Raw genomic sequence first — 24,947 nt, 5'->3', positions numbered from 1 at the left:
ACCCCAGGCCCTTTTTGGGGGTATGACAACTTTCACTTTATAAATTCCACTTTATAAATTCGGTAGAATAAACTCACTCGAGTTCCTTACCAAATTGAACCTCATGGATTGATTGTTAAACCACCATCACCGATTCCATACTGCGAATCGGGTTTATATGAATATTAGAGAGCTAACAATAAGCCTTAAAAATGTTTGATCAATTACCGTTGTTTTGTTTTGTTGTTAGAGTATGTTCAATTAGATGATTCAATTAAATTTTAGAATCTAACACAAAAGTACTTGCTCTCACTTGAAACTAACGAGAAAAAAGAATTCGTGATTTGTAAAGTGATTTCAATCAGAAGACGGTTGGTGTTTTTGTTCGGTTAACTAAACGTTTAAAATATTTACGGGCTGGGAACCCTCTAATTACTACGGAGTATATTTTATATTTATAAATATAGTTATTATAGTTATGTTGTATCTATTAAATTTAACGTTTACTCTCGAGAATTGATATTTCCATCACCAAATTTACTTGTTTTACTTATATTGTATAAATTACTCTTAATGAAAGACTTACATAAATTATTTAAAACTTTTTATTATAATTTATCGAGAGATATTTAGAGAAAAAACATAAAATTATCGTGAAAAAAGTAAAATGAAGGTTGGGAAATATATCTCCCTATTCCTCTAAAGAAATTCATTAACATTACAATTTAAATATGTAGTTTATCCATTCCTACAGTGGTGCTCCACCTTCAAATTTGAGCCCTATTTTATCACTACAAAACTGAAGATAAAATCATTACATATATACAGTATATAGTTGCACACAGAAACGATGGCGGATTACGGAGCTTTCATTGACAAATTTATTCTCCCGCCGGTACCAACTTCATCTCCTTCTCAACCTTCATTGAATGGCCTCACTTTTGCCGTCAAAGACATGTGAGTTTTCAGATTACATGCAATAATAATACATCTATTTAGGTTAACTATTTGTATTATTAGTCTGAATTGCTAAACACGTTGATTGATACAGTACTTAATATTAAATTATAATGTGATAATACTACATCTGGTGCTGAATTTGAGTTATGATGATAACAGGGGACAAATGTATGTATTAAAATTTAAATAAACTTCATTAAAATGTGATTATGCCAATGATTATCTGATTCACCAGTGATTACCCAAAATTTTATTAAATGTGTCAAATCTTTTATAATTGTAATTGTATATATCATATGCTCACTATTGCCATTGTATGTATCTGACCTCATACTGTTTTAAAGATGTGGCAACTTATATCATTATATGACTGCCATGTCAGCATAATATACTGGTTACCTAATAATACATACAATAACTGAAATTTTGGTACTTAAAATAAAAACTTTCAAAATAGGAATATAGGATGCATACTATAGAATTTTGAGTGAAATTTGATAATTTTACAGAGACTTGTTTTATGTTTTTTTTGTTAATATTGGTAAAATGCAAAACAGATTTGACATGGACGGTTACGTGACTGGATTCGGGAATCCAGATTGGTTAAGGACTCATTCTGTTGCTACGTCTACGGCTCCTGCTGTTTCGGCTATATTGAAGGCAGGTGCAACTTGTCTTGGTAGAACTTTCATGGATGAAATGGCTTACAGGTCAGATATATATGTATAGGATACATATATGCAACATAAAGTAAAATACTAAACGAATTTAATAAAATAGTTTTATGTTAAATCAATACTTTGTGCAGTATAAATGGAGAAAATATCCATTACGGTACACCTGTTAATCCATGTGCTCCGGACCGAGTTCCTGGAGGATCATCGAGTGGATCTGCTGTAGCGGTTGGTGCTACGCTTGTCGATTTCTCTTTAGGTGAGTCACATTGTAATAATCTTTAACAAACTTGTATTCAATGAACTGTAATTTTATGATGTCTTCTAGAAGCTTCCAGTAGGGTAAAAACTCTATATCTGTAGGCACTGATACTGGAGGAAGTGTAAGAGTCCCTGCATCATACTGCGGAATTTACGGTTTTCGCCCGTCGCATGGAATTGTTTCAACCGAAGGAGTTACTCCAATGGCACAGAGTTTTGATACTGTTGGTTAGTTATGATTGTTAATTTAACATTAATGCATGCTAACAACCGTTTGTCGTTTGTTTATATGTTTTTGCAAAATTATACGCAGGATGGTTTTCTAGGGATCCCGAGACACTAAATCGTGTCGGACAGATACTGTTGCAGTTACCTGTTGAAAAACTTGTGGTTCCTAGTCAAGTTCTGATTGCTGATGATTGTTTTAAGCTTCTTAGTATCCCGACCGCCAGAGTGACCAAAGTTATCGTTGCATCAATTGAGAAGCTATTTGGAGGTAATGCTTTGATATTTATTACTAAAAATGTTAAACTTGAGAAAAAAAATTCCGGTTTTATTATATTATTAATTTATTTGAATTATTAATTTTTTAAAATAGTATTGCAGGTCATCTTTTACAGTCTGTTAGCCTTGGAGACTATATTGAAAGCAAAGTTCCAAGTTTGAAGCCCTTCATGCAGAATGAAACTGAAAACGAAGAATTTAGCATCAAATCTTTGGTGGCTCTTTCTACTGCTATGCGATTGCTACAAAGGTGTGCATCTTAAATAATAGACGATAATACTTTTGTGACAAGAATCTGCCTTTCTTGAAAATGTTAACTCGGCTTTCTTGAATCTTGATTAGAGGAATATTCCTGAATTTGCACTTCAACTATGTAATGTATTCCAACTTAAAAATGTACCATAGTGTATATTGATCATAATAATTGATTTTTTGTCCTTGTTAAGCGTAGGTGTGAATTCAAGAAGAACCATGGTGAGTGGGTGAGAACGGTGAAACCCAACTTGGGTCCAGGTATATCAGAAAGGGTACTTGAAGCCCTTAACTCGTCAGATGAACACATTAATGATTGTGTGTCTGTGAAGACCGAACTGCGTGCAGCTCTCACTGCTCTTTTAGGGGTATAACCCCCTACCCAAAACTTAATTTTCACAATTATATCTTCTTATTCTATAACTTTCCAATAAACTGAATTTGGGTAAAGAAAGTGTTCATATATACATGTGAAAACAGATGCACTTCTTTTTTCATATGGTATCAAAGATGATATTAACCCAGTAAAACTATCATATATATTTCAGGAAAATGGTGTAATTGTTATCCCTACTCTTCCTGGACCTCCACCGAAATTGCAAACAGAGACCAAGTCACTAGAAACATTTCGTGCACGCGCATTCAGTTTGTTGTCAGTTGCTGGAGTATCTGGATTTTGCCAGGTTAGAATATTTGAACTGTCGCCTGTGGGCTGCAATTGGGTGGGTTTGAGTTGACCCATAACACTTTCATCTAAAGTTTCTATTTTTTATGCATACAAGCAATTAGCACATAAAAAATGATTACAAAAGTTGCATTGTTTCAATAAAAATTCAGTCTTTCAGATAAAATGATTAATTGATGGGGTTTTATACATTAGAAGTACACTTTATCAGACCTACAACCCGTTTGACCCATTTGACATGACCTGTTTCTGTTTAGGTAATTACTTATTTACCCTGCAAAACATGACTGGGTTCCAAAATTTCATCTTTAATCTGTACCTCGATTTGATCTACAGGTTACAATTCCAATAGGAAAATATGATGGTCTTCCTGTTTCTGTTTCATTGATGGCAAAACATGGTTCAGATGGGTTCCTACTAAATCTTGTTGAGACCCTTTATCCCACTTTGAAAGAGCAAGTTGATATTGCTGAGAAACTGATTTACTAGATTCAGATGTGTAATTCAATTCTTTTCTGTGCTTAAAATCATCAAATGTAATTCAAATGATTTGTGTAATAGTGTAAACAGTACTGGCTTGTAGTAAAAAAATCATTAGAAGTTGATTTAAGACTTGAAATTTAAGAGCTTGTATTCAAATCGAACAGGCTCTATACATGCACAAACATGTAGATGTAGCCCTCTAGCATTACTCGTTTGGTTTCTTTCATCTTTGATGAAAGGTTCCCCTTTATAAATTGTTTGTCTGTTGGCAAAAATAAAATAAAAATGTAGCCCTATATATGAAAACAGCAAATACATAGATTATTTCCGGAAGATGATTAGATGTTACTATAAGGTACAATAGAGTAATGTTACAGATGCTGCAACTAATGATATCTGACAGAAAATCAGGCAACAAGGGCCCACAATAATAACCGAAAGCGAATAGCTGTTGGTTAAGGCAGAAGATTATTGTGTGATCAGTGATCCTTGCATGATCGGTAATCAAGTCAGATATAAACTGTCCAAAACTGCAAACCCTGCAGCAACACCGCCTTCGTTTGATGAAGAGACTTTGGTACGCATCAAGTAACCACATTGCTCGTTACTAATTACCTTCTCTTTGTTTCTGCATAATAATAATATGCTCATTTATCATATGAAAGCAATCAAAGATCAATGGCAGACATGTAATAAGAAGTGATTAATACCTTAAATATGCACTGAATATTCCAAGTTCGGATATTGCATGTTCTTTATAGCAGATACCTTCTCGAACAAGAATCGTCGGGAAAGCGGTTGGAAAAATCCTTTGCATGAGAATGTAAGCCGCTTCTTCTTCGGAACCTTCCTTCTGTAATCTTAGAAGCGAGTCCTTAACATCGTCTCCATAAATATTGTTACCTGAGTTGAACAAACAGCTAATAATTAAAAACAACAGATCCAACAAACAAACGTTTGAAAACATGCTATACGCCTAAAAGTTGAAACAGGGTGTAACCTCCGCCTTCTCTTTGCGGCTTCATGACGTACGCCCCTGGCTTGTCGATAGCATTCTTGACAGCATCTGAATCATCCAGACTCCAAAGTCCTGCAAAGCACGCCCGAAGCTTCGCAATGTCATCTTGGTTTTCAAGAAACCTGGTTCCACAAAAAAAACTAAAATTACTAAATTTACCCCTATGAATGGTCATGAATTCGTCACAAGCTACCAAAGCATCAATATTTCTTGCAGGCAGTTGTAAAAAGTTCGAGCGATAAATCTGTCAATACCTTTCAAGTACATTAGGTTTAGCAAGCTCCTGCTGAACTTTTTTGGTGCCAGTTAAATGATAAGATATTGAAGGGCACTTAATAGCTGCAGATTCCTCCATTAATAGACGAGCTTTCCACTCCTACAAGATACGTAAACATTGATCAAAAGTTGTTTTTCTTGTAAATTTAACAGAACGAAACAAGCTCAATGATTTTTTTAAAGATAATATCAAGATGATCTTACCGATTCAGATGGATAATCAGTGGGTGCGTATCCAGCCCTAAAATATATGACTGCAACGGTCTCACCATCCCTGAAATCTTTAAACATTCAGAGCGCATTCACTCGAAAAACCTTTAAGCTAAGGAATTTTTACAAATTGAAGATACATACACTAAAAGAGTCCCATCTGAAAGCATCTTTCCTTGTGCATCGATCTCGGCGAGCGTCTTCCGAATAGATGTAACATTATGTGTGTTGTTAAGTTCAGGATTACATTTCAACAGTATTTTCAAACTCGATGTCAGTTTTAGAAGTTATTGTTCTTGAAACTAAAAAAAATAATATATCATGTCAAATAAGTGGCAACTTGGCATGTTTACATTTATCTCATCAAAATCAATTCTTTTCTAAAATACTTTTTTTCAAAGCAGACTACATTTAACCTAAAAATCAATCATATAATCAGTTTTACCTAAAGATAAAACTGAGTTTAGTGACTTCATTGTAAAATGACTTTACAAATAACATCTAAAAAACAATTAATGGAAGATCTAGTTTATCAGTGGTGCAAAAAGGATATTTTTCTTTAAGGGTTGCACTAAGCCAATGTTGGTCATACATGTTCCGTTCTCCAGGTTGAACCACAACCAATACTACTGCACTGTATCACATAATAATTTAGTCGCAAACTTTATAAAAGTTTGAACAGAACGGCATAAATTTGGTAGTAATAAACAACCTTGGATTATTAAACTCTGTCCATGCCTTTGCAAGAACCTCTGCAAACTTACTTGCTGAAGCGTTTATCGGAACCTTTTGGGAATCGAGCCCAAGGGATTTCTCATATTGATAAAGTAAGCTCCTAGAAACAACGAAAAATGAAAAATTTTGAACATTTTAGGTCATTGTGACTGTAATATTTTCATTTAATATTTCACCATATAATAAAAGTAGAATATATATGTAACCTATGAAGTTCACTGACAAGACAACTTAACCCAGAGAATGAACATGAAATTGTGTTCAGTTCTATCTGGAGAAGTAAATCTGTTTTCTCATCCAGCATATAATCCGAGCGGTGTAATCCCAAGCGAATATCCTAAAAAAGATTTAGAATACTTTTTTACTTTACTGAATCTAATAATTAGCAGATTTACATACTTAATGAATTCACTGATTGATAAAATTTTAATTTGACCAAAACTAAATGCCTGTTATTCCATGACCATGTACATGTATAAAATGACATAACATGTAGTTGATACAAAAAATTATAATAGTCTTCGTGCATTAACATTAAACAAGAACACTATACGGCTTTCGGTTTGTATGCTCTTCTTGATTGACAATGCTAACATAATCATGTGATGCTAACAGCAAAAATAGACAAAATACTTGATCAACAAGCTTAACACATTATGGGTTAATTACATAATTACAGTACCTCTTTTTTCCCGATTTGTAGCATCCTGGAGTGCATATCTAATAGTCTAGAGGTAAAGACATCCACTTTCTTCGTTCTACATTTCAAAATTAGCAAAACAAAGTTTAAAAACATGTCTTTTCATCGGTCGCATACTTGTACTATCATAATCATATCAATCACAATAGAGTCATCTAAAATGAGTTTGAATTACCTCGAAAGGGTGTCCTGCAGAAACTGTCCATCCAAACTAACACGATCAACTAATTCATTGAAAATAGGTGCCAATTCACAAGCTTGATTCCAATGAGTCTCAGGAAATGAATTAGGTAATAAAGCTATTGGGGCATGAACCATTCCCACCCCAGGAACCAATCCTGATCTCTGTAAAATCAATCAATCAATTATAATAATCAAAACCATAAACTAAACAACCCCACAATTACTAACCATCCAAACACAAAAAAGATGGAATCTTTAAACAATTAGAACCTAAACACAATTTACAAAACCAACCAAACACAATAAAGTTCTAATCTTTAAGCAATTAGAACCCAAAACACAATTATAAAAGCATCCAAACTCAATAAAGTTCAAATCTTTATACAATTGAAAAACCAACCTCAACGTTCCTATCACCAACGACGAGTCCGTGTAAAGAAGACCAAACAAGAGCGTCATGAACCAACTTTTGAAGCAATTGTGAATCAATTGAGTGAGGATCAGACATGGGGTTTTGTTGGGTGTGTTTAATTTCTTGAATATTGGTACTGTTAGTAGTGCATTTGGGGGGTGAGTTCATTGAGAAATTAGGGAATGAGTTGTAGGTATGAGAATAAAGTGTGCGAGAGGAATGGAAAATTGGGAAAATGGAGTTTGATGGTGATTTGAGTTGATTGAGAGTGGATGAAAAGGAATTTTTATGATTGGGCAAACGAAGGGAAAGTGAGAGTGAAGAAGAGGAGGAGGAGCAGCCGGCACCCATTTTGACCTTTGACTAACTAACAATGTTCTTTTATCCTTATACAAGTGTTATGATATCTTAAAGCTTAATTAGATTCTCTTTAGTGACAACAACTAATCAACTATTGATGTTTTTTTAATTCAAATTATATGCATTTTAATTATTGATAAAGATAAAGAATTCTACAGAGAGAAATGATAATTTAGAAAATAATAAAGAAAATTATATTATTTATGCGAATTGATATTTCTAACATTATTTTTAATAAATCCACTCAAAATTACTAACATATCCTTAAATTATGTTTTGTGCAATTTTTTTTGATATAATTTATTAGAGGGTATTTTTGAAAAATGACATTAAATTAGAGTGAATGTATCAAAAATGAGTTTAAAAATAACACATTCAATCACTTCAATATAAAGTTAACATGTACTTCTTGAATCGCTTAGTTGAGTGACTCTTATATATATAATTATAAACTCCATCCATTCGGTCATAAGGTTTTAAATTTGTATTTTTCAATGTTGTTATTATCATTTACTAAAATTTATTATTCTAGTTTAAGATTGATTGATATCTCATTTTTTTTTCTAGGTTCGCAATTTTTTTTTAATGACAATCACATTGAATCCTCAATGCGAATCAGTTTCATCTATATATCAATCAATATCAATATAATATATTATTTTTATAATAATAATAATAATAATATAATAATAATAATAATAATAAAGAAGCAAAGAATGAAACTATTTAGAATTCATCAAAACGAACTAAATATGACTTTTTCAAAATATTATTAACTCCAAATACTTTTTATCGTTAAATTGTTCGATAAGGCCTATAATGAATTTCGTTTTAAATTTAAACTATTAAGCGATTAATCATTCTCTTTAATCGTTTTCAATACTTTATAAACATCGCAAATGTGGTCGTTACTTTTTTTTATGCTATAATGTATAAAATAAAAATAAATAAATTAATTAAAACTATTTATTATTATTATTATTTTTTTTATATTAAAATTTGTTGTTTAGGCCGAACCTAAATCCATAAACCTAAATCCTTTTTAGTCATGGCGTTTTCGTTTTAGGAATTTATCCCGGGAATCGAACTCCCAATTCGGGAAAAACCTTACCACCGTACCGGCAACAATTAACCAACTCTACTCCCCAAAACCCTAATTTCGCCGCTTCAAAATTCTTTCCAATCAGTTCGATTTCATCCAATTCATCAAATGCAGATTTACATTCCACTTCATTGAGCAATTTGTAGCTAATTGAATGCACGCACACACCATGACTGCTTCAATTACCGGTATTCCATGCACCTCCTATTGTACTACTTTTTATACATCTAATTGATTTCAACACACATCACTGCTTCAATTACTTGTAGTTTACTTATATTTCGATTTTGTTGTGAAGATCCGTTGCAGGGCGATTTTCCAGAGGTGATTGATGAGTGCTTGGAGCATGGAATAATGAAATGCATTGCGTTTAATCGACGTGGCACTCTTCTCGCCGGTAATTAGCTCAGTGATTTCTGTATCTATATATTGTACACATATGTCATATGTTATGTATGATATATTGATGATTTGCTCTAGTCACAATCATTGCATGAGTAAAACTCACCCTGTAAGATGCCCTAAAACATTTCATTGTGCTATTATTATTTGTTTAGTAGACAATTTCGACTTCGTTAAGATGTCATGTGCTTTGTATGTGACTCCGAATGGAACGTCTTGATATGCTAATTATGGTAGTTGATGTGTGTTTGTTGGACCAATCATGCAAAATTGATTGTCAAATGACTACACTTGTATGTTAACAAACACTTTTTCCGGTTAACTGCACAATTTAAAGTTAATTAAAGGTAGCTTAGTGGAAGGGGGTGTTTGGTTGTTGTGAACATTTTGCAACTTTCTTACTTTCATACAACTACTTTTTTTTTGTTTTCCGTTTAGTGAATGTAAAATTTTGACTGACTTGCAATAATTATGGTTAGCTAGTGCCTGGTAAAGTAGGAAAATTATTGAACATATTGAAAGTTCAAGGTGTAAAACTGTAACATTATTATAATCGGGTTCTAGTTTGGTTTCTAAATATCAAGTTATTAGAACACCAGGGACCAAATGTGTAAATAGCTAAAACTTAGGTTGTTAAGTTTCCGTTAAGCTGTTAACAACGGTTATTAGCTAGGTTAGATATATAAGCTAATTCCTTGTAGTTGTACTGTAATTTTTTCGATAATTGAAATAGTTTACATTTCAATTCCGTTCTTTTACATGGTATCAGAGCGTATGGTCGCGTAATTTCTCAGGTCTTGTCCGTCATTTTCGTACCTTAATTTGTTGTATTCGATCGTTTTTGTCAATTGAATCAATATCGATTCGTTAATTCATTCCAGCTTGATTGTCTTAATTGATTAGTGCTTGTAATTCGAAATCATGGTGAGTACTGAGGCAATTCTTAATAATGAAGTCAATACGGCTAATGATCCTCTACACCTAGCTAGCTCAGATTATCCAGGAATGGCATTGACCAGTAGTCCGTTCAATGGCACTAACTTTCTTGGTTGGAGTCGTATAGTGAAGATGGCACTAGGTGCTAAACTGAAGCTAGGGTTCATAGATGGATCAATGGCAAAGCCAGCATCTACAGATTTGACTTTTCCTAGATGGACTAGGTGTGACTATATGATTACATGATGGATCCTTAATTCAATGATTGTTGAGCTTTCTGAATCATTTCTCTACGCACAATCTGCTTGTGGATTGTGGAAAGAATTAGAAGAAAGGTAATGATCAAAGCAATGGTCCATTGATTTATCAAATTGAAGGGGAGCTTAGTAAGGTCAATCAAGGAAGTCAACCTGTGGCTGCATATTACAATAAACTAAACAGATATTGGGATGAATTGCAGAGTCTCAATGGCATTCCAATGTGTAATTGTGGTAAAATGAGAGAATGTACCAGTGGTATTATTGAAAAATACATAGATGATAAGATATGTACATTCTGCAATCTAGAAGGATCTAGTTATAATAGGAAGATGAATTATAAGAATAGAGTAGGATCTGGTAATAACAGGGAGATGAATAGAGCAGGATGATCCTGGTAATAACAGGAAGATGAATACTAACAAAGATGATAAGAAATGTACATTCTGCAATCTAGAAGGTCATATGTATGAACACTGCTTAGAGAGGATTGGCTATCATGATTGGTATAAAGGTGAAAGGGAAAGAAAGGTAATAGAACGGCTACTCTGCTGATTTTAGTCCTTTTATGCAGAAGGACACACCTTTTGTTTAGGAAAATGAGAATGAAGTATGTGATGATATAGTTGATGTTGATCAAAAGCTTGTTAATGCTGTTTGTCATGAAATGACGAGGATGTTCAAAGGAAAGATTCATGAGCATGAGGGTGCTAGTAGTTCTAGACCACATGCAGGCAGTGTTCTAAATCTCCTTATTTCTTCCTGAGATCTCGTTTTTGGTCAAAGCTACGATTTCTCATATTTTCTCGCTCATTTCTCGAATTTTCTCATAAAGTCTCATAATTTCTCGGATTTCCCTGCTCTTTTTCGAATTTTCTTGTAAAATCTTGTAAAAATGTATATAAATATACGTATATTTATTTGTATATACATATTTATAATTATATAAAAAAAAAAAACTAGAAAGTCTACGTAAGTCAACGTCCGAGATCTCCCGAGAATTCCCCGAGATGCCGAGATCTCCTTAAAAATGTCCAAACGAGATCTCCCCGAGATCCGAGTTCTCCAACCTCGCATGCAGGTATATCGTTTCATACTTAATGCAAATATCGTGGCCAAACAGAAAATAAACAAACAAATGGATAAACAAAACACGAAGCCGTATGGCTTTGTTTTGGGTTTTACGTAAACACTCAAATAATAATAATCAAAAGCTAAGTTGCAATACAGTTACAAATGTATATATAAAGAAAATAAGAAACTAGGAATATTTTAAATAAAAGATAAGCATGATGATAACTTCCAAATTCTTATCCAACTCCAATTGAGATCTTGTTTTCTTGTTCCGTACGTACACACCAAGCCAGCTCATGATTGGCTAAATTAATTGTAATTGATACGCTCCACATTTGGTTCACTGGCCCAACAAGCGCAACCCACAAAATTAATAAAACTAAAATTAATGAATACAGATATACATCATTCTCCCCTTCTTCAAAAAGACTCGTCCTCGAGTCTAAGAAAACAAAACACGCATCAATAGAGAAATTACCCTCCAACTCCATCTTGCCTTCAAATTCCTCGGACTCTTGCACCATCTTTTCAATGTCTCTTTGATAACCTTTCATTATCATTGGGACTAGGACTCTTGTGCTTCGAACCTTCGAATACTTGAACCAAAACACCAAGTTGATTATCATAATAGGTTGAGAAAACTTGTTCCGTTTGGTTGCTTTCACCGGTCAATATAGCACCTTGGACAGCCACACCATTATCAACAATTTCCTCTTCTTTAATTTCATAAAAAGAAAAAAAATCCTCACCATCAGTATCATAGATGGGATCCGTATCATAAATGGATTCTCCATCCTCACCATCCGTATCATAGATGGGTTCTGAATCGATTCTTTCCGAATCGTACTGCGCAGGGAATCGTTGTTGGTTCAGTTCCAACTCGGCGATTCGCTTATATAATCGTTCAATTTCTGCGTCTCGAGGGTCTTCGTTGCCTCTTTCGGCGTGTCTACGATTATCCCCATTGCTGCCTCGATCGGCGATTCTGCAATAATCTCCTCGGTAACCTTCACGAAACATTGTTTGGCCAAAACCTGAGCTCTGGATACCAAATAATGTATTGAAAGGATCGTGGCTAAAATAAAGAATGGATAAATGGCAAAACCTTCTCGGCTTTACTGTAAACAACCTTCTCGGTTGGAAAACAAAACCTTCACGGTTTAATTTTATTAACTCACAATTAATAATCAAAAAACTAATCCTCCTAGAAGCTACGTACACGATATTTATAATATATCAACGTGACTTTAGGAACAAGCAAATAAAAAAAGAAGATAAGAAGATAAACACAAGTTTTAAAAAATCAAAAGTAAAAATAGAATTATAGTCAAACTATTATACGTCTGACTTCTTTTGGTTGCCCAACACCTACTCTCTTGCTAAGTTCCATATTATACAATCGGTCCATTACACTCCCTTGGCCCACTAACATCTTCTGCTTCTTAGAACCAAAGCACACACCATCCAAACAAGTTGCACTAGTAATTGGGTTGGGTCCACATGAAGCATACGCATATACATCAATACTTCTGTTAAAATCTTAACAAAAAGGCACACTGATTTTAACTTCAAAACAGATTGGATAGTTGATAGAGGTGCATCCGATCTTATGTCACCTTATCTGAATTTGGCTAAGTCAATTTGGTTTTTGAATAGGCCTATTAAGCTTAAATTACCAGATGGTTGTTGGTTGGGTGAAACAAATAGGGATAGTTCAAATTAATCCTACATTGATCTTATTTGATGTGTTATATATTCCATATTTCCATGTCAACCTTTTATCAGTATGAAAGCTATTAAGATTAAAATTTCTCTTAGCCATGCTCTTTCCTACCTGGTTTATGTATCAGACCCTTCAATTAGGCAAGTTGTTGCTGCAGGAGAAAGGGTTCAACAACCTCTATATCTACAAACCTTCTACTACCAGCATTCCTAAATCCTCATTCGTAGCACATTCTTCTTGTGTAAATAATGTTGTTGTTCAAATTAAAGTCAATGATGTTTCTGTTGAACTTTTCCATTCAAGACTTGGGCATACTTATGTGTCCAGGCTTATCCATGTACATGATTGTAATAAAACAAATGTATCTCATTTCTATTGGGATACTTGCATTGTTTCTAAAGCTCATAGATTACCTTTCAATAAAAGTCAACATAGGTCAACTATTCCTTTCCATCTTATTCATGTTGACCTTTGGGGTTCTTATAAAATCCTTGCACTAAATGGTGAACACTATTTTTTCACTATTATTGTAGATGATTTTCCTAGATGTACCTAGACCTATTTAGTTCATCAAAAGGATAGTATGATTCAACTCATGGCCAGTTTCTTTGCTTATGTAAAGAATCATTTTGATACTAAACCTAAGTATCTGAGATCCGATAATGGTATTGAGATCTTGAATAAGATATGCAGTTTGTTTCTAAAACAGCATTGTGTAATTCATCAAAGGCCAATGCTTTACACACCACAACAAAATGGGATACTAGAAAGAAAACACATGCATCTTTTGGATACTACCAAGTCATTAAAGTTACATGCTAATCTTTCGAATCAGTTTTGGGCTGAATGTATTTTATCAGCTACTTATCTCATAAACAAAATGCAGCAACAACAAAACCCAATCCCACATGTGTGGGGTATGAGGGAGGTGAGATGTAGACAATCCTTCCTTTATCCTAGAATAAAGAGAAGTCATTTCTCCACCCGGAATGAAACACTCTCAAGAGTAGAGGAAGTCCTCCCTCTCTCTGTTCGACGGATAAAGAGATTGCTTCCAAGAGGACCTCTGGTCAATAAGTAGGAAAAATTTTAAAAATATAAAAAAAATAAAAAAAATAAAATAACAGATGCCATAAAAACGGTAGAAATCAAATGCGTATGAAGATATTAGATTGGAAACACCCTATGAAGTTTTACATGGGAAACAACCGGACTATAGTCAGTTAAGAGTTATTGGTTGTTTTTGCTATGCTGCTGTCACTAAACCTCACAAGGATAAATTTGAGGCACGGGGTAGTAGATGCATTATATTGGGATATCCACCAGGGGTGTGTTTGGATGAAACTAGCTGGTAGCTGGAGCTTATTATTTTCTACAAGTGTTTGGTAAACTAGCTGAAGTTTATTTTCCAATTCATAAGCTCTACTTTTTTCCATAAGCTACTAGAAGTAGCTTATTTTTCTAGAGCTTATGATTTTCACAAGCTCTACTTTTTATGTCTACCAAACAAAGCTTATTACCTAGAGCTTATTAAAATCATAAGCTCAAGATCTTATAAGCTCTCATAAGCTCCTATAAGTTCCTGGCCAAACACACCCCAGGTCAAAAGGGCTATATGTTGTACAATTTATGAACAAAGAAAGTTTTTTGCAGCAGAGATGTCATTTTCAAGGAAAATGTGTTTCCTTTCCAGAATAAAGAGTTTGTAGATGATGATATTGACAATGAAGGTGGATCAATTATTTGGCCGGTACATATGAAGAATGTATCTCAGAAGCTTACAACACTGTCAGAAGCTTACAACACTGTCAGAAGCTAATGTAGATGACAGTGTACCTGTAACACCAAATATTGTACAACCAAATGATGTCAATCCAACCAGAAGGTGAAATAGAGTATCTGCACCACCAATTTGGTTGAAGGACTTTGTTTAACCATAGAATAGAGTGCATCATGTGACTACAACCCCTGTTTATTCATTTTTCACAAAAAACAATATGAAAAATACCCTGCAGATTATGTCATTTCTCTTTTCAATGTTTTATCTTCTGTTGAGCCATCCAATTATATGGAAGCTTCTGCACGTCGGCAATGAACAAAGAAATAAAGGTATTGAAGGATAATGAAACTTGGGAATTGACAACTTTACCTGACAATCATAAATTCAGTATCATCTAAATGGGTCTACAAGACCAAATACAACCCAGATGGGTCAGTTGAAAGGTTAAAGGACAGATTAGTGGTAAAGGGGTACAATCAAAAGGAAGGTATTGATTACATACATTTTTACATGTTGCAACAGTAAAACAGTGGCTGTCAGAGTTTTTACAGCTATTGCAACAACAAAACAGTGGCCATTACACCAACTGGATGTGAATAATGCTTTTTTTCATGGATTTGTAGATGAGGAAATCTACATGAAACCTCATGAAGGGTATACCAAAGCACTTTCTAAGCAAGTTTGCAAATTAAGAAAATCATTGTATGGCTTAAAACAAGCTTCAAGGCAATGGAATCAAGAGTTGACTAAATACCTTGTTTCAATTGGTTTTGTTCAATCTAAACATGATTATTCACTATTTGTTAAGGCATAAGATGATTTTTTTACTGTTGCATTGGTGTATGTAGATGATATTTTAGTAACTGGAAATTACGAGGAAATGATTAAGCGGGTCAAAGATGGATTGGGTAAGAAATTTACCCTAAGGGACTTGGGACTTGGGACTAGCTAGATACTTTCCGGGAATTGAGCTTTGTAAAACATCCAATATTACTTATTTGCACCAGAGAAAGTATATAATGGATTTACTTAAGGATGCAGGGTTAAGTGCTAGTAAGCCAAGTTCTACACCACTGCCACTATTCCTAAAGCTTTCTATGGACAAAGGTCAACCACTATCTTCACCTGACAATTATAGAAGATTAGTGGGAATAGAAGATTATCGGGTCGATTGTTGTACTTATCTATGACCAGACTAGATATTTCTTATGCAGTTCAACATCTCAGTCGGTCCATTTGAAATCCAAAAGATACACATATGCTAGCAACAGTACACTTACTGAAATATTTGAAGGGCACCATTTCAAAAGGATTGTTTTACCCATGACATCCAACACTGAAAGTTACAGGCTTTTCTAATGCTGATTGGGCTTCATGTTTGATGACTCAAAGATCACTAATTGGATATTGCATATTTTTAGGACATTCCTTGGTGTTTCGGAAGACTAAAAAGCAATTATCTGTTTCTAGATCTTCCACAGAAGCAGAATACATAAGCATGGCGAGTACAACTTGTGAGTTGGCGTGGTTAGCTTACTTGTTGAAGGATTTGGGGATTTGGGGATTATTGTTCAAGTTCCAGTCACTTTATTTTCTGATAATAAAGCAGCACAACAAATTGCAGCTAATCCATGCTTTCATGAGCATACTAAGCATTTGGATATTGATTGCCATTTTACTAGCGACAAGGTGCAAGATGGGTTCTTACAAACTATTTACATTCCCACACATTTGCAACTTGCAGATGTAATGACTAAAGCATTAGGTTAAAAGCAGCATTGTTTCCTGACTAAAAGACTTGGTTTTAATGATCTTCCACCTTTAGGGGAGGATATTGAACATATTGAAAGTCCATAGTGTAAAGCTGTAACATTATTATAACCGGTTTTTAGTTTGGTTTGTAAATATTGAGTTATTAGAACACCAGGGACCAAATGTCTAAATAGCTAAAACTTAGGTTGTTAAGTTTGTTAAGTTTCTGTTTAAGCCGTTAACAACGGTTATTAGCTAGGTTAGATGTATAAGCTAATTCCTTGTAATTATACTGTATTTTTTCGATTAATAAAATAGTTTACATTTCAATTCCGTTTTTTTACACAAACATAGTTGTTTATTCTCTTCAATATCAATAACATTTGCATTATTTTTTCCAGCTGGCTGCTCTGATGGCAGCTGTATTATATGGGATTTCATGACTAGAGGAATTGCTAAAGAACTCAGGGATAAGGACTGTGTTGCTGCCATAACTAGTGTTTGCTGGTCAAAAAGTGGTCATCATATACTCGTTTCATCTTCTGACAATTCTTTGATTCTTTGGAACGTTATAAAGGGTAAAAAGGTCTTTAAAACAACACTACAACAAACCCCTCTACATGTCCAATTGCATCCTACATCTAGTAACTCATCACCACCATCTTTATGTCTAGTTTCTCCTTTTTCTTCTGCTCCTTTAATACTCGATTTCAATACCAAAACCACAACACCACTTCCAGTATTTTTACCCGATACTGGCGCTGAAAACTCTAGTTACACACCAACTGCAGCATGCTTTAACAAGTACGGGGATTTGGTTTATTTGGGAAATTCAATAGGTGACATTCTTATAATTGATCACAAAAACAATAATGTTTGTGGTATTGTTCCAATCTTGGGTGGTTCAGTGATAAAGAATATAGTATTTAGCAGGAACGGGCGGTATCTTCTTACAAATTCGAGTGACCGTACGATCAGGATCTATGAAAATCTCTTACCTTTGAAAGCTCCACTTAAATTTCTTGAGGCAAATCAAACCGATTATAACGTTAGTGATCTTGAAAAGCTAAAAGCTGTTGGCTTGAGGTGTTTAACACTTTTTCGTGAGTTTCAAGATTCTGTTACGAAGGTGCATTGGAAAGTACCGTGTTTTAGTGGTGATGGTGATTGGGTTGTTGCGGGTTCTGCTAGTAAAGGGGAGCATAAAATGTACATATGGGATCGGGCTGGGCTTGTTGTGAAAATACTTGAAGGCCCAAAGGAAGCTTTGGTGGATTTGGCTTGGCACCCTGTTCGACCTATTGTTGTTTCTGTGTCTCTCACGGGATTAGTTTACATTTGGACCAAAGATTACACTGAACATTGGAGTGCATTTGCTCCAGATTATAGAGAACTTGAGGAAAATGAAGAGTTTGTTGAACAGGAAGACGAGTTTGATTTGATGGCCGGCACTGAAAAGGTACGTGGGTCACTCTTTTGGTTTATTGTTCGTTTTCTAGTACAGACAAAGGTGTATGACATACATTCACGATGTAAGGATAGGTGGCAAAAGTGGGTTAAAATAGGCTTATGGAAACTAAGCAATTTCGGTACACGTCATTTTTGTCTTAATCTTTTGTAAATTGTTATTGTTAAAAGATATGATTAATTTTTATTATTTTAACTATATAGAAAATATGTGAATGAAATGATTCAGGAAAACATTTTTGGGTGACTTTCTTTTTTTGTGCTATTCTTTAAGACCCTTTAAGGATAATAGTGTTAACTATCTGCAAGTTAAGCGATCAAAATTGCCACCTCTAATTTCTCACTAAACCTAATTCAGTTTACAACTCAGCAGTTTTTTTAAACGGTTTATAAAAGATACACAAACTATTCGAGTTTTATAGAATCCAGCTTTTAGGCTCAGTAAACACAATTCCTAACTTTGAATTTTCGTAATATTTTTTTATAGAAATGAGTGGGTCTTGCTAAGAGTATCATCATTTTCTTGACAAAAATATTCAAAATTTTGCTCACAAAAGAAAAATCAATGTAAAAAGAACATGTAAAAGAGTTACCAAAGGATGCTAAGTGTGTAAAATATTGTTGATTGTTGCAGGTGAACAAGTCGAGCCAAAATGAAGATGATGAAGTTGATATCACAACAGTGCAAAATGATTCATGTTTTAGCGACTCAGATATTTCAGAGGACGAATTATACTTCTTGCCATCAGACCCTTGCCCAGATGTCCCAAAATCTCCACTTTCAGAACCGACAGGTCTTAATATTCTGGCGATGAACCTTGGCTCGAGTCAAAATGAAGGTAACTATTAGTAATGGGCGAAATGTTCGGGTTGGGCGGGTCGTGTAAGTTGTAACCGTTTAATAAACAGTGTGCCGAGTTTAGTAACCAAGAGTACACCCTTAATATCTTTTCGTTACACAACCTGTCCACCTTTCTATTTTTGTTTGTCCCAAAATTATTGTCCATTTCTCTAAATAACCATTAAATATCATTAAAGTTCCAATTATGTCCCTTTTAATTTTGGAAATTTAGCTTTAAATATATCAATTAATTTATTAGTTACTCTTTATAACTACATTAAATGAAGAGCAAATTAGACAATTCGTCACTATATCTTAAATCCAACAAAAAGTCAAACGCGACTGTTTTTTTTGGGACGGAGGGAGTATATTATTATAGCTTTTTCGACAAGTTTGTGAATAGTATAAATATCGTTCGCTAGTATAATTTAGACTGCATTTAACATTTATTGAAATGAGATTCAAGTCATTTAAGTTTCTTGATGAATTTGTTTTGTAGTTGTGGAGAACTCTGGGGTTGAAGACACTGCTGGAACAAGCTTGAAAAGAAAACGGAAGCCATCAAAGAAATTGTTGGAATTGCAGGCGTTAAACGATACCCAAAATGGAAAACAGTCAGGTAAATCTTCAAAAGTTTATGTATTTTGTGTTTCTTTGCTGATGAAATATACACTACTCGTTGTCAAATACAAAATTGTCTTGGTATGGATTTCTAGGGGAATATAGATTATTACATGTGAGAATATTTTAGTGAGAAATATAATGTTAAGGTTTTTCTCTTGTAAATTCCAGTTAACATTACTGAATTTCTTTTAATATCGAATGTGAAAATTACTGGAAACCATAAGTAACCTAACACTTTGGGTCACTATTCTTTTACTTTGTTTAATGATAGAATTTTGTAACAATTTTTTAATTATGCAGATTGTATTGATATGGAGATTGTTCCATCTATAGACGTTGATGAGCCCATGAAAGGACCTGAGATAGTTAAAACCCCGATCCAGAAAAAGTTAAGATCCGATGTTTGGAATCATTTCAAAAAAGTCACGAAACCAAACGGAGAAATCATTGCAGTTTGTAATCATTGTGGTTTAACTCTTACTGGATATTGTGGAACTACTCATTTGAGGAGTCATTATAAGAGAAAACATGGCGAACACTCCTCCATGGAGGGATATGTGGAAGTTGACCCACCGAAAAATATGAAGTCACAATCAATGGTTTGGATTCATTTCAAAACGTTCAAGAAACCAAACGAGGACATTGTTGTTGTTTGTAACATTTGTAGTGCAAATCTTGTTGCTGGACATGGTCAATGTCGTCGTATGAAGAGTCATCTTAAGAGAAAACATGCAATATATAATGACACTTGCCCAGATGTTGCTGGATCCCCAATTTTAGACGGGACAGGTGTTCATGATCTAGCGCTGAACCACGACTTGAATCTAACTGAAGGTAACTATTTGTGATGGGCTAAATTGGTGGGTCGGGCGGGTTTTGTAACATTTTAATAAACAGTGCCAAGTTTAGTCGCCAAGTGTACATCACACCCTTTCTATATTTTATCTTTTAGTCCATGCAGATCAAGATTTTCAATGTTAAATGTTAAATGTTAAATATAATTATAATCATTGCTTTCTTGACAAGTTTGTTGTTGAATTTGTTTTGTAGCTGTGGAGAACTCTGGGGCCGATGACATTGCTGGGACACGCTTGAAAAGAAAACGGAAGCCATCAAAGAAGTTGTCGGAATTGCAGCCTTTTGACGTTACACAGAATACAAAAGCGTCAGGTAAATCTTTAAAAATTGAAGTAAGTTTTTGTCTTTTTGCTGATAGAAAATACATTGCTCGGTGTCAAATAGTGTATAATTGTAGGCATAAGCAAAAAACCTGAAAATCGAAACCGAACCGGTACTAGTACCGAAAACTGAACCGATACGTATTCAGTTTCGGTTCTTGATTTGGGACGAGTTTGGTTTCGGTACCGTTCGGTTCGGTACCGCCGTACCAGTAAACCGTACATGAATACCGAACGATTTTAATACATTATGAATGCTAAAAAGTGTTATATATTATGTTTTACCTCATGCACATGGGCACATATATGTTATAACGGGTGGGGTCCCGTGACGCCAAAACATAATGTAACTGATTGTGGAGGTACTGAATCTATTTTAATATCGATTGTGAAAATTACTGGAACCCATAAGCATGGTTGCAAACGGCGTCCGTTGCGACGGCCATTGCGGCGTTTTGGTGACTAGTTTGTCTCGACCCCGCCTCGACGTCTAGTAAGTCGGTCAACGGTCAAAGGTTGGGTCAAACGTGGGAAGGGTCGGGTCAACGCCGGTCAAAAGTCAAAAATTCGGTTAAAGTCGGTCAAAATTCGGTCAAATAAATCACGATTGACGTAGTTTGGTGTTATTTTTTTGTAGTGTATTAGTGGTAATAACGATTATAGGTACAAACTGGTAATGTTTATTGGCTTTGAAATATATGTATATCTATATTTATATATTTAAAAGTCAACGTCAGTTTACGTCCGTCTCGACCCTGTCTTGCGCCTTTTTTCAACCTTGCCCACTAGTAACCCAAACACTTGGGTATTTCTGTAACAATTCATTATCGAAATTGAATTAGTTTTTGGATTTATGAAATCTGGTCATTATGTTTTTATTTTGTTTAATAATTTAATAATAGAAATTTGTTTCACTTACGCAGATTGTAGTCATATGGAGATTGTTCCGTCTTTAGATGGTGATGAGTCCATGAAAGGACCCGAGATAGTTAAAACCCCGATCCAGAAACCGTTAAGATCCGACGTTTGGAATCATTTCAAAAAAGTTACAAAACCAAATGGGGAAATTTTTGCAGTTTGTAATCACTGCGGTTTAAACCTAACCGGATATTGTGGGACTAGTCACTTGAGGAGTCATTATAAAAGAAAACACGGCGAACACACGTCCATGGAGGGATACGTAGAAGTCGATCATCCGATAAACGGAAATACCCAGCCAATGGTTTGGGTTCATTTCAAAAAATTCAAGAAACCAAACGAGGATTTAGTTGTGGTTTGCAACATTTGTCGTGCAAATCTTGTTGCCGGACACGGTCAATCTCGTCGTATGCGAAGTCATCTTCAAAGGAAACACGCAATAGTAATTGTTCCCGCAAAATCTTCTATTCGTAAGAAGAGTGTTTCAATTGCAAACGGTGGTGAATCCGTTTCGGGATTAGAAATGGTTGTATTCCCGACCGAAGAAAACGACTCTGACGATTCGATGACGAGAATAGAAAAAGTCAAACCGCTAAATCAATTGTGTGCTGATGATTCGGTGGTGAAATTAGAAACAGTTATGTCCCCGACTCAAGAGAAGTTTGATGAGTCGGGATTAGAGAAAGTTAAACCCCCGACTCAAGAGAGGCTAAGATCTGCGGTTTGGAAGTATTTTGAAAAAGTGAAAAAACCAGACAATAAAGCGATAGCTGTTTGTAACTTTTGTAGTCGAAGCTTTGTTGCTGGAGAGGCGGGAACGAATCATTTGAGGAATCATCTTTTGAGAAAGCATGCACAACATGTTGAACTTCCTGTTTCTTCAAGGAAAAATAAACTAAAAAGTGTTACTGATAAAGCTATGGTACCGAGTCTCCAATTTTGATGAAATCGGCAACCAATATCGTCAGGTTAATCTGTACGTTGCCAACTTCCTGATATTCATCTTCTTATGGATTTGGTTACATAAATGTTTTAATAGTGTTATCGTTGGATTTTTAATAAGAGAATGTCTTAGAGACTTTGTAGGACGTATGGTAGAGAACTATTGCATCGAGGTACATATTTTCCAGCTATGTTTTTTAAAGCAAACAAGTCATGATGTTTTGTATTCCCTATTTAAATGTTTTGGGTGGTTAAAAAGGAAATGTCCGGAAATGGTCACGAGAATACTGAATACCCCCGACAAGCCAACATGCATATGAGGGGATGATTGGTCGGGCGTAATAGCATAAGAAATGAAAAACGATGCTTATCTTCATAATTTATGTGTATATCGTACCTAGAACGACAACCAATTACCACCGAACTATTGGTTGAGTGGTATAAAGCATCAGTTGTTTGTGGGCCTGCAAACAGTTAACCTAAAGCATTCTCGGTACGCTTTGCGCGATAGATACGAGGAGTTTCTTCCTAACGGGTGTGTGAGTGGCAAATGAGAGGATTCGATGCCGATATTGCCGTTCTAAAAAAAAGAACGACAACCAGTTATGATGATACACTAGTAGGCAAATATAATGAAAAACGATTCTTGTTTTCATATACATATCAGTAAAGTTGTACTGAGAATGACCATTGACAACTATTACACATTAGACAGACGTATCACTTAGGGGGTTGTGGCAGAAAGTAGTAGCCTGAATTTTTTTCACTAAATTGAATAAGAACTATTTTACGGTCTTTAAACTAAAGAAATACTGGATCCTAGAAGTTGTGCGATTGGAAACGGAGTCATACAAATTTTTTTATCAGGTGGTTCTTAGTCAAAAACTCTTTATCAAACAAGAACCCGAAAGCTCGTGTTTATTTACTAACTTTACTTTGCAGCTCGAAGATAAGATCCAAGACTTGTCGTCTACTTGACAGAAATGTTTGGAATAGGAAACTTACCGTTCATGCGAATGGTAGGAAAAATCAGTTTCGGGACCCTGTTGGTGATAATAATCCAAAGAGTACCATGGTTGAGTCATTATTGGGGGACTCTTCGGCGGAGTCAAGGGGTGTCACTCCACCCTTCGTCGATAACTCGATACTGTTTCTGAACAATTGCATGTGCCGGAGTCTGTTGTGGAGCCTAAGGATTCGGGCCGGGTAATGGTTCCAGGGATTTTCCTTGCTTAGGGAAATTGTGCGAAGATTCCTGTAAGTTGGCATGGGATAATCTCCATAAGCACAATGCTTTATTAAAGGGTGATTTAGAAATTGGTTTTGAAAAGCGTGAAGTGGGTGCGGGTAATTAAAGAAAAAATCCAAAAGAAGTCTTTGGGAACGGATGAGTCTTTTTTTCTTCGGGATGAAGGCGACGAGCTTGCTTTTGGGGACGTACACCTTTAAGGTTTTTGATGTCAGACTTCGAATGGTATCGGGAAAGCGGTGGTGTCTCCCAAGGGATCAACTTTGGGGTCGCCAAAGGTGTATAACATTTCTAATTGCACGACAAATCTGTCCGGTCCGACATGTCGAATGCAAGCTTCTTAAAGCGTGTACGAGAGGAAGGAATGCGTCTCTCGCTGCAGATAAGCTGGATATCCTTGATCGACTTTTCTCTTCGGATGTTGGCGGTTGTTTTATTTAGTTTTTTGGACGTGTATTTGTACACTTTTTTGGGTAATCACTGAAATGTCCCGTTCATATCGATTATAAACGTTTCATATTAATTGATTTCGTTGCGAGGTTTTGACCTCTATATGAGATGTTTTTCAAAGACTGCATTCGATTTTAAAACAAACCATAACCTTTATTTTATCGATAGAGGTTTAAAAAGCATAACGTAGATTATCAGGTAATGATAATCTAAAATGTAGCGTTTACACACGACCATTATATAATGGTTTACAATATTATTATACATCAATTTAAGTCCCCGAATGCAGTTTTTGAACAATATATTACAGCATGCTGACTCCAAATCTTGTCCTTAAATTAACATGCAACAGCGGAAGCTCTTAATAATCACTTGAGAATAAACATGCTTTAAACGCCAACAAAAAATGTTGGTGAGTTATAGGTTTATTCTATATATATCAAATTATAATAATAGACCACAAGATTTCATTTTTCATAAATATCGATCTGCATAAAAATCATTCATATGAATTGAACACCTAGTAACCGACGTTAACTTTAACGCATAGAATATCCCCA

At 34.9% G+C, this 24,947-nt stretch overlaps 3 protein-coding genes across 4 annotated transcripts; 2 read left to right on the top strand and 1 right to left on the bottom strand.

Moving 5' to 3' along the window:
• Window positions 1–734: 734 nt before the first annotated feature.
• Window positions 735–3,925, top strand: LOC139896729 (amidase 1). Its single transcript, XM_071879369.1, has 9 exons — window positions 735–936; window positions 1,497–1,649; window positions 1,748–1,872; window positions 1,977–2,102; window positions 2,188–2,370; window positions 2,481–2,628; window positions 2,830–2,998; window positions 3,179–3,313; window positions 3,652–3,925. Exons 1-9 carry the CDS (start codon window positions 830–832, stop codon window positions 3,802–3,804), a joined length of 1,299 nt encoding a protein of 432 aa, XP_071735470.1. The 5' UTR covers window positions 735–829; the 3' UTR covers window positions 3,805–3,925.
• A 72-nt stretch (window positions 3,926–3,997) lies between these two features.
• Window positions 3,998–7,683, bottom strand: LOC139896730 (glutathione synthetase, chloroplastic). The gene is made up of 12 exons (XM_071879370.1): window positions 7,321–7,683; window positions 6,913–7,082; window positions 6,720–6,795; window positions 6,244–6,374; window positions 6,015–6,137; window positions 5,856–5,936; window positions 5,447–5,527; window positions 5,297–5,366; window positions 5,071–5,192; window positions 4,799–4,938; window positions 4,509–4,701; window positions 3,998–4,426 (listed from the first exon to the last, which is right to left on the bottom strand). Exons 1-12 carry the CDS (start codon window positions 7,681–7,683, stop codon window positions 4,303–4,305), a joined length of 1,674 nt encoding a protein of 557 aa, XP_071735471.1. The 3' UTR covers window positions 3,998–4,302.
• A 1,066-nt stretch (window positions 7,684–8,749) lies between these two features.
• On the top strand, window positions 8,750–23,497 carry LOC139896728 (uncharacterized). 2 transcript variants are annotated; one of them, XM_071879367.1, is made up of 8 exons: window positions 8,750–8,982; window positions 9,093–9,191; window positions 17,120–18,177; window positions 18,820–19,024; window positions 19,526–19,645; window positions 19,951–20,484; window positions 20,701–20,820; window positions 21,752–23,497. In XM_071879367.1, the coding sequence occupies exons 1-8, from the start codon at window positions 8,949–8,951 to the stop codon at window positions 22,687–22,689; spliced, it is 3,108 nt and encodes a 1,035-aa protein (XP_071735468.1). In that variant the 5' UTR covers window positions 8,750–8,948; the 3' UTR covers window positions 22,690–23,497. The 2 variants fall into 2 exon arrangements, with proteins under 2 accessions (XP_071735468.1, XP_071735469.1); XM_071879368.1 differs by lacking the exons at window positions 8,750–8,982; window positions 9,093–9,191 and adding an exon at window positions 16,539–16,655.
• Window positions 23,498–24,947: the final 1,450 nt, after the last annotated feature.

Source organism: Rutidosis leptorrhynchoides, chromosome 3 (genome assembly GCF_046630445.1).
Source record: "Rutidosis leptorrhynchoides isolate AG116_Rl617_1_P2 chromosome 3, CSIRO_AGI_Rlap_v1, whole genome shotgun sequence".
In the NCBI taxonomy this organism is placed as follows: domain Eukaryota; kingdom Viridiplantae; phylum Streptophyta; class Magnoliopsida; order Asterales; family Asteraceae; genus Rutidosis; species Rutidosis leptorrhynchoides.
The sequence above is the reverse complement of the archived record's forward strand: the minus strand, read 5'-3'. Positions and strand labels throughout refer to the sequence as shown.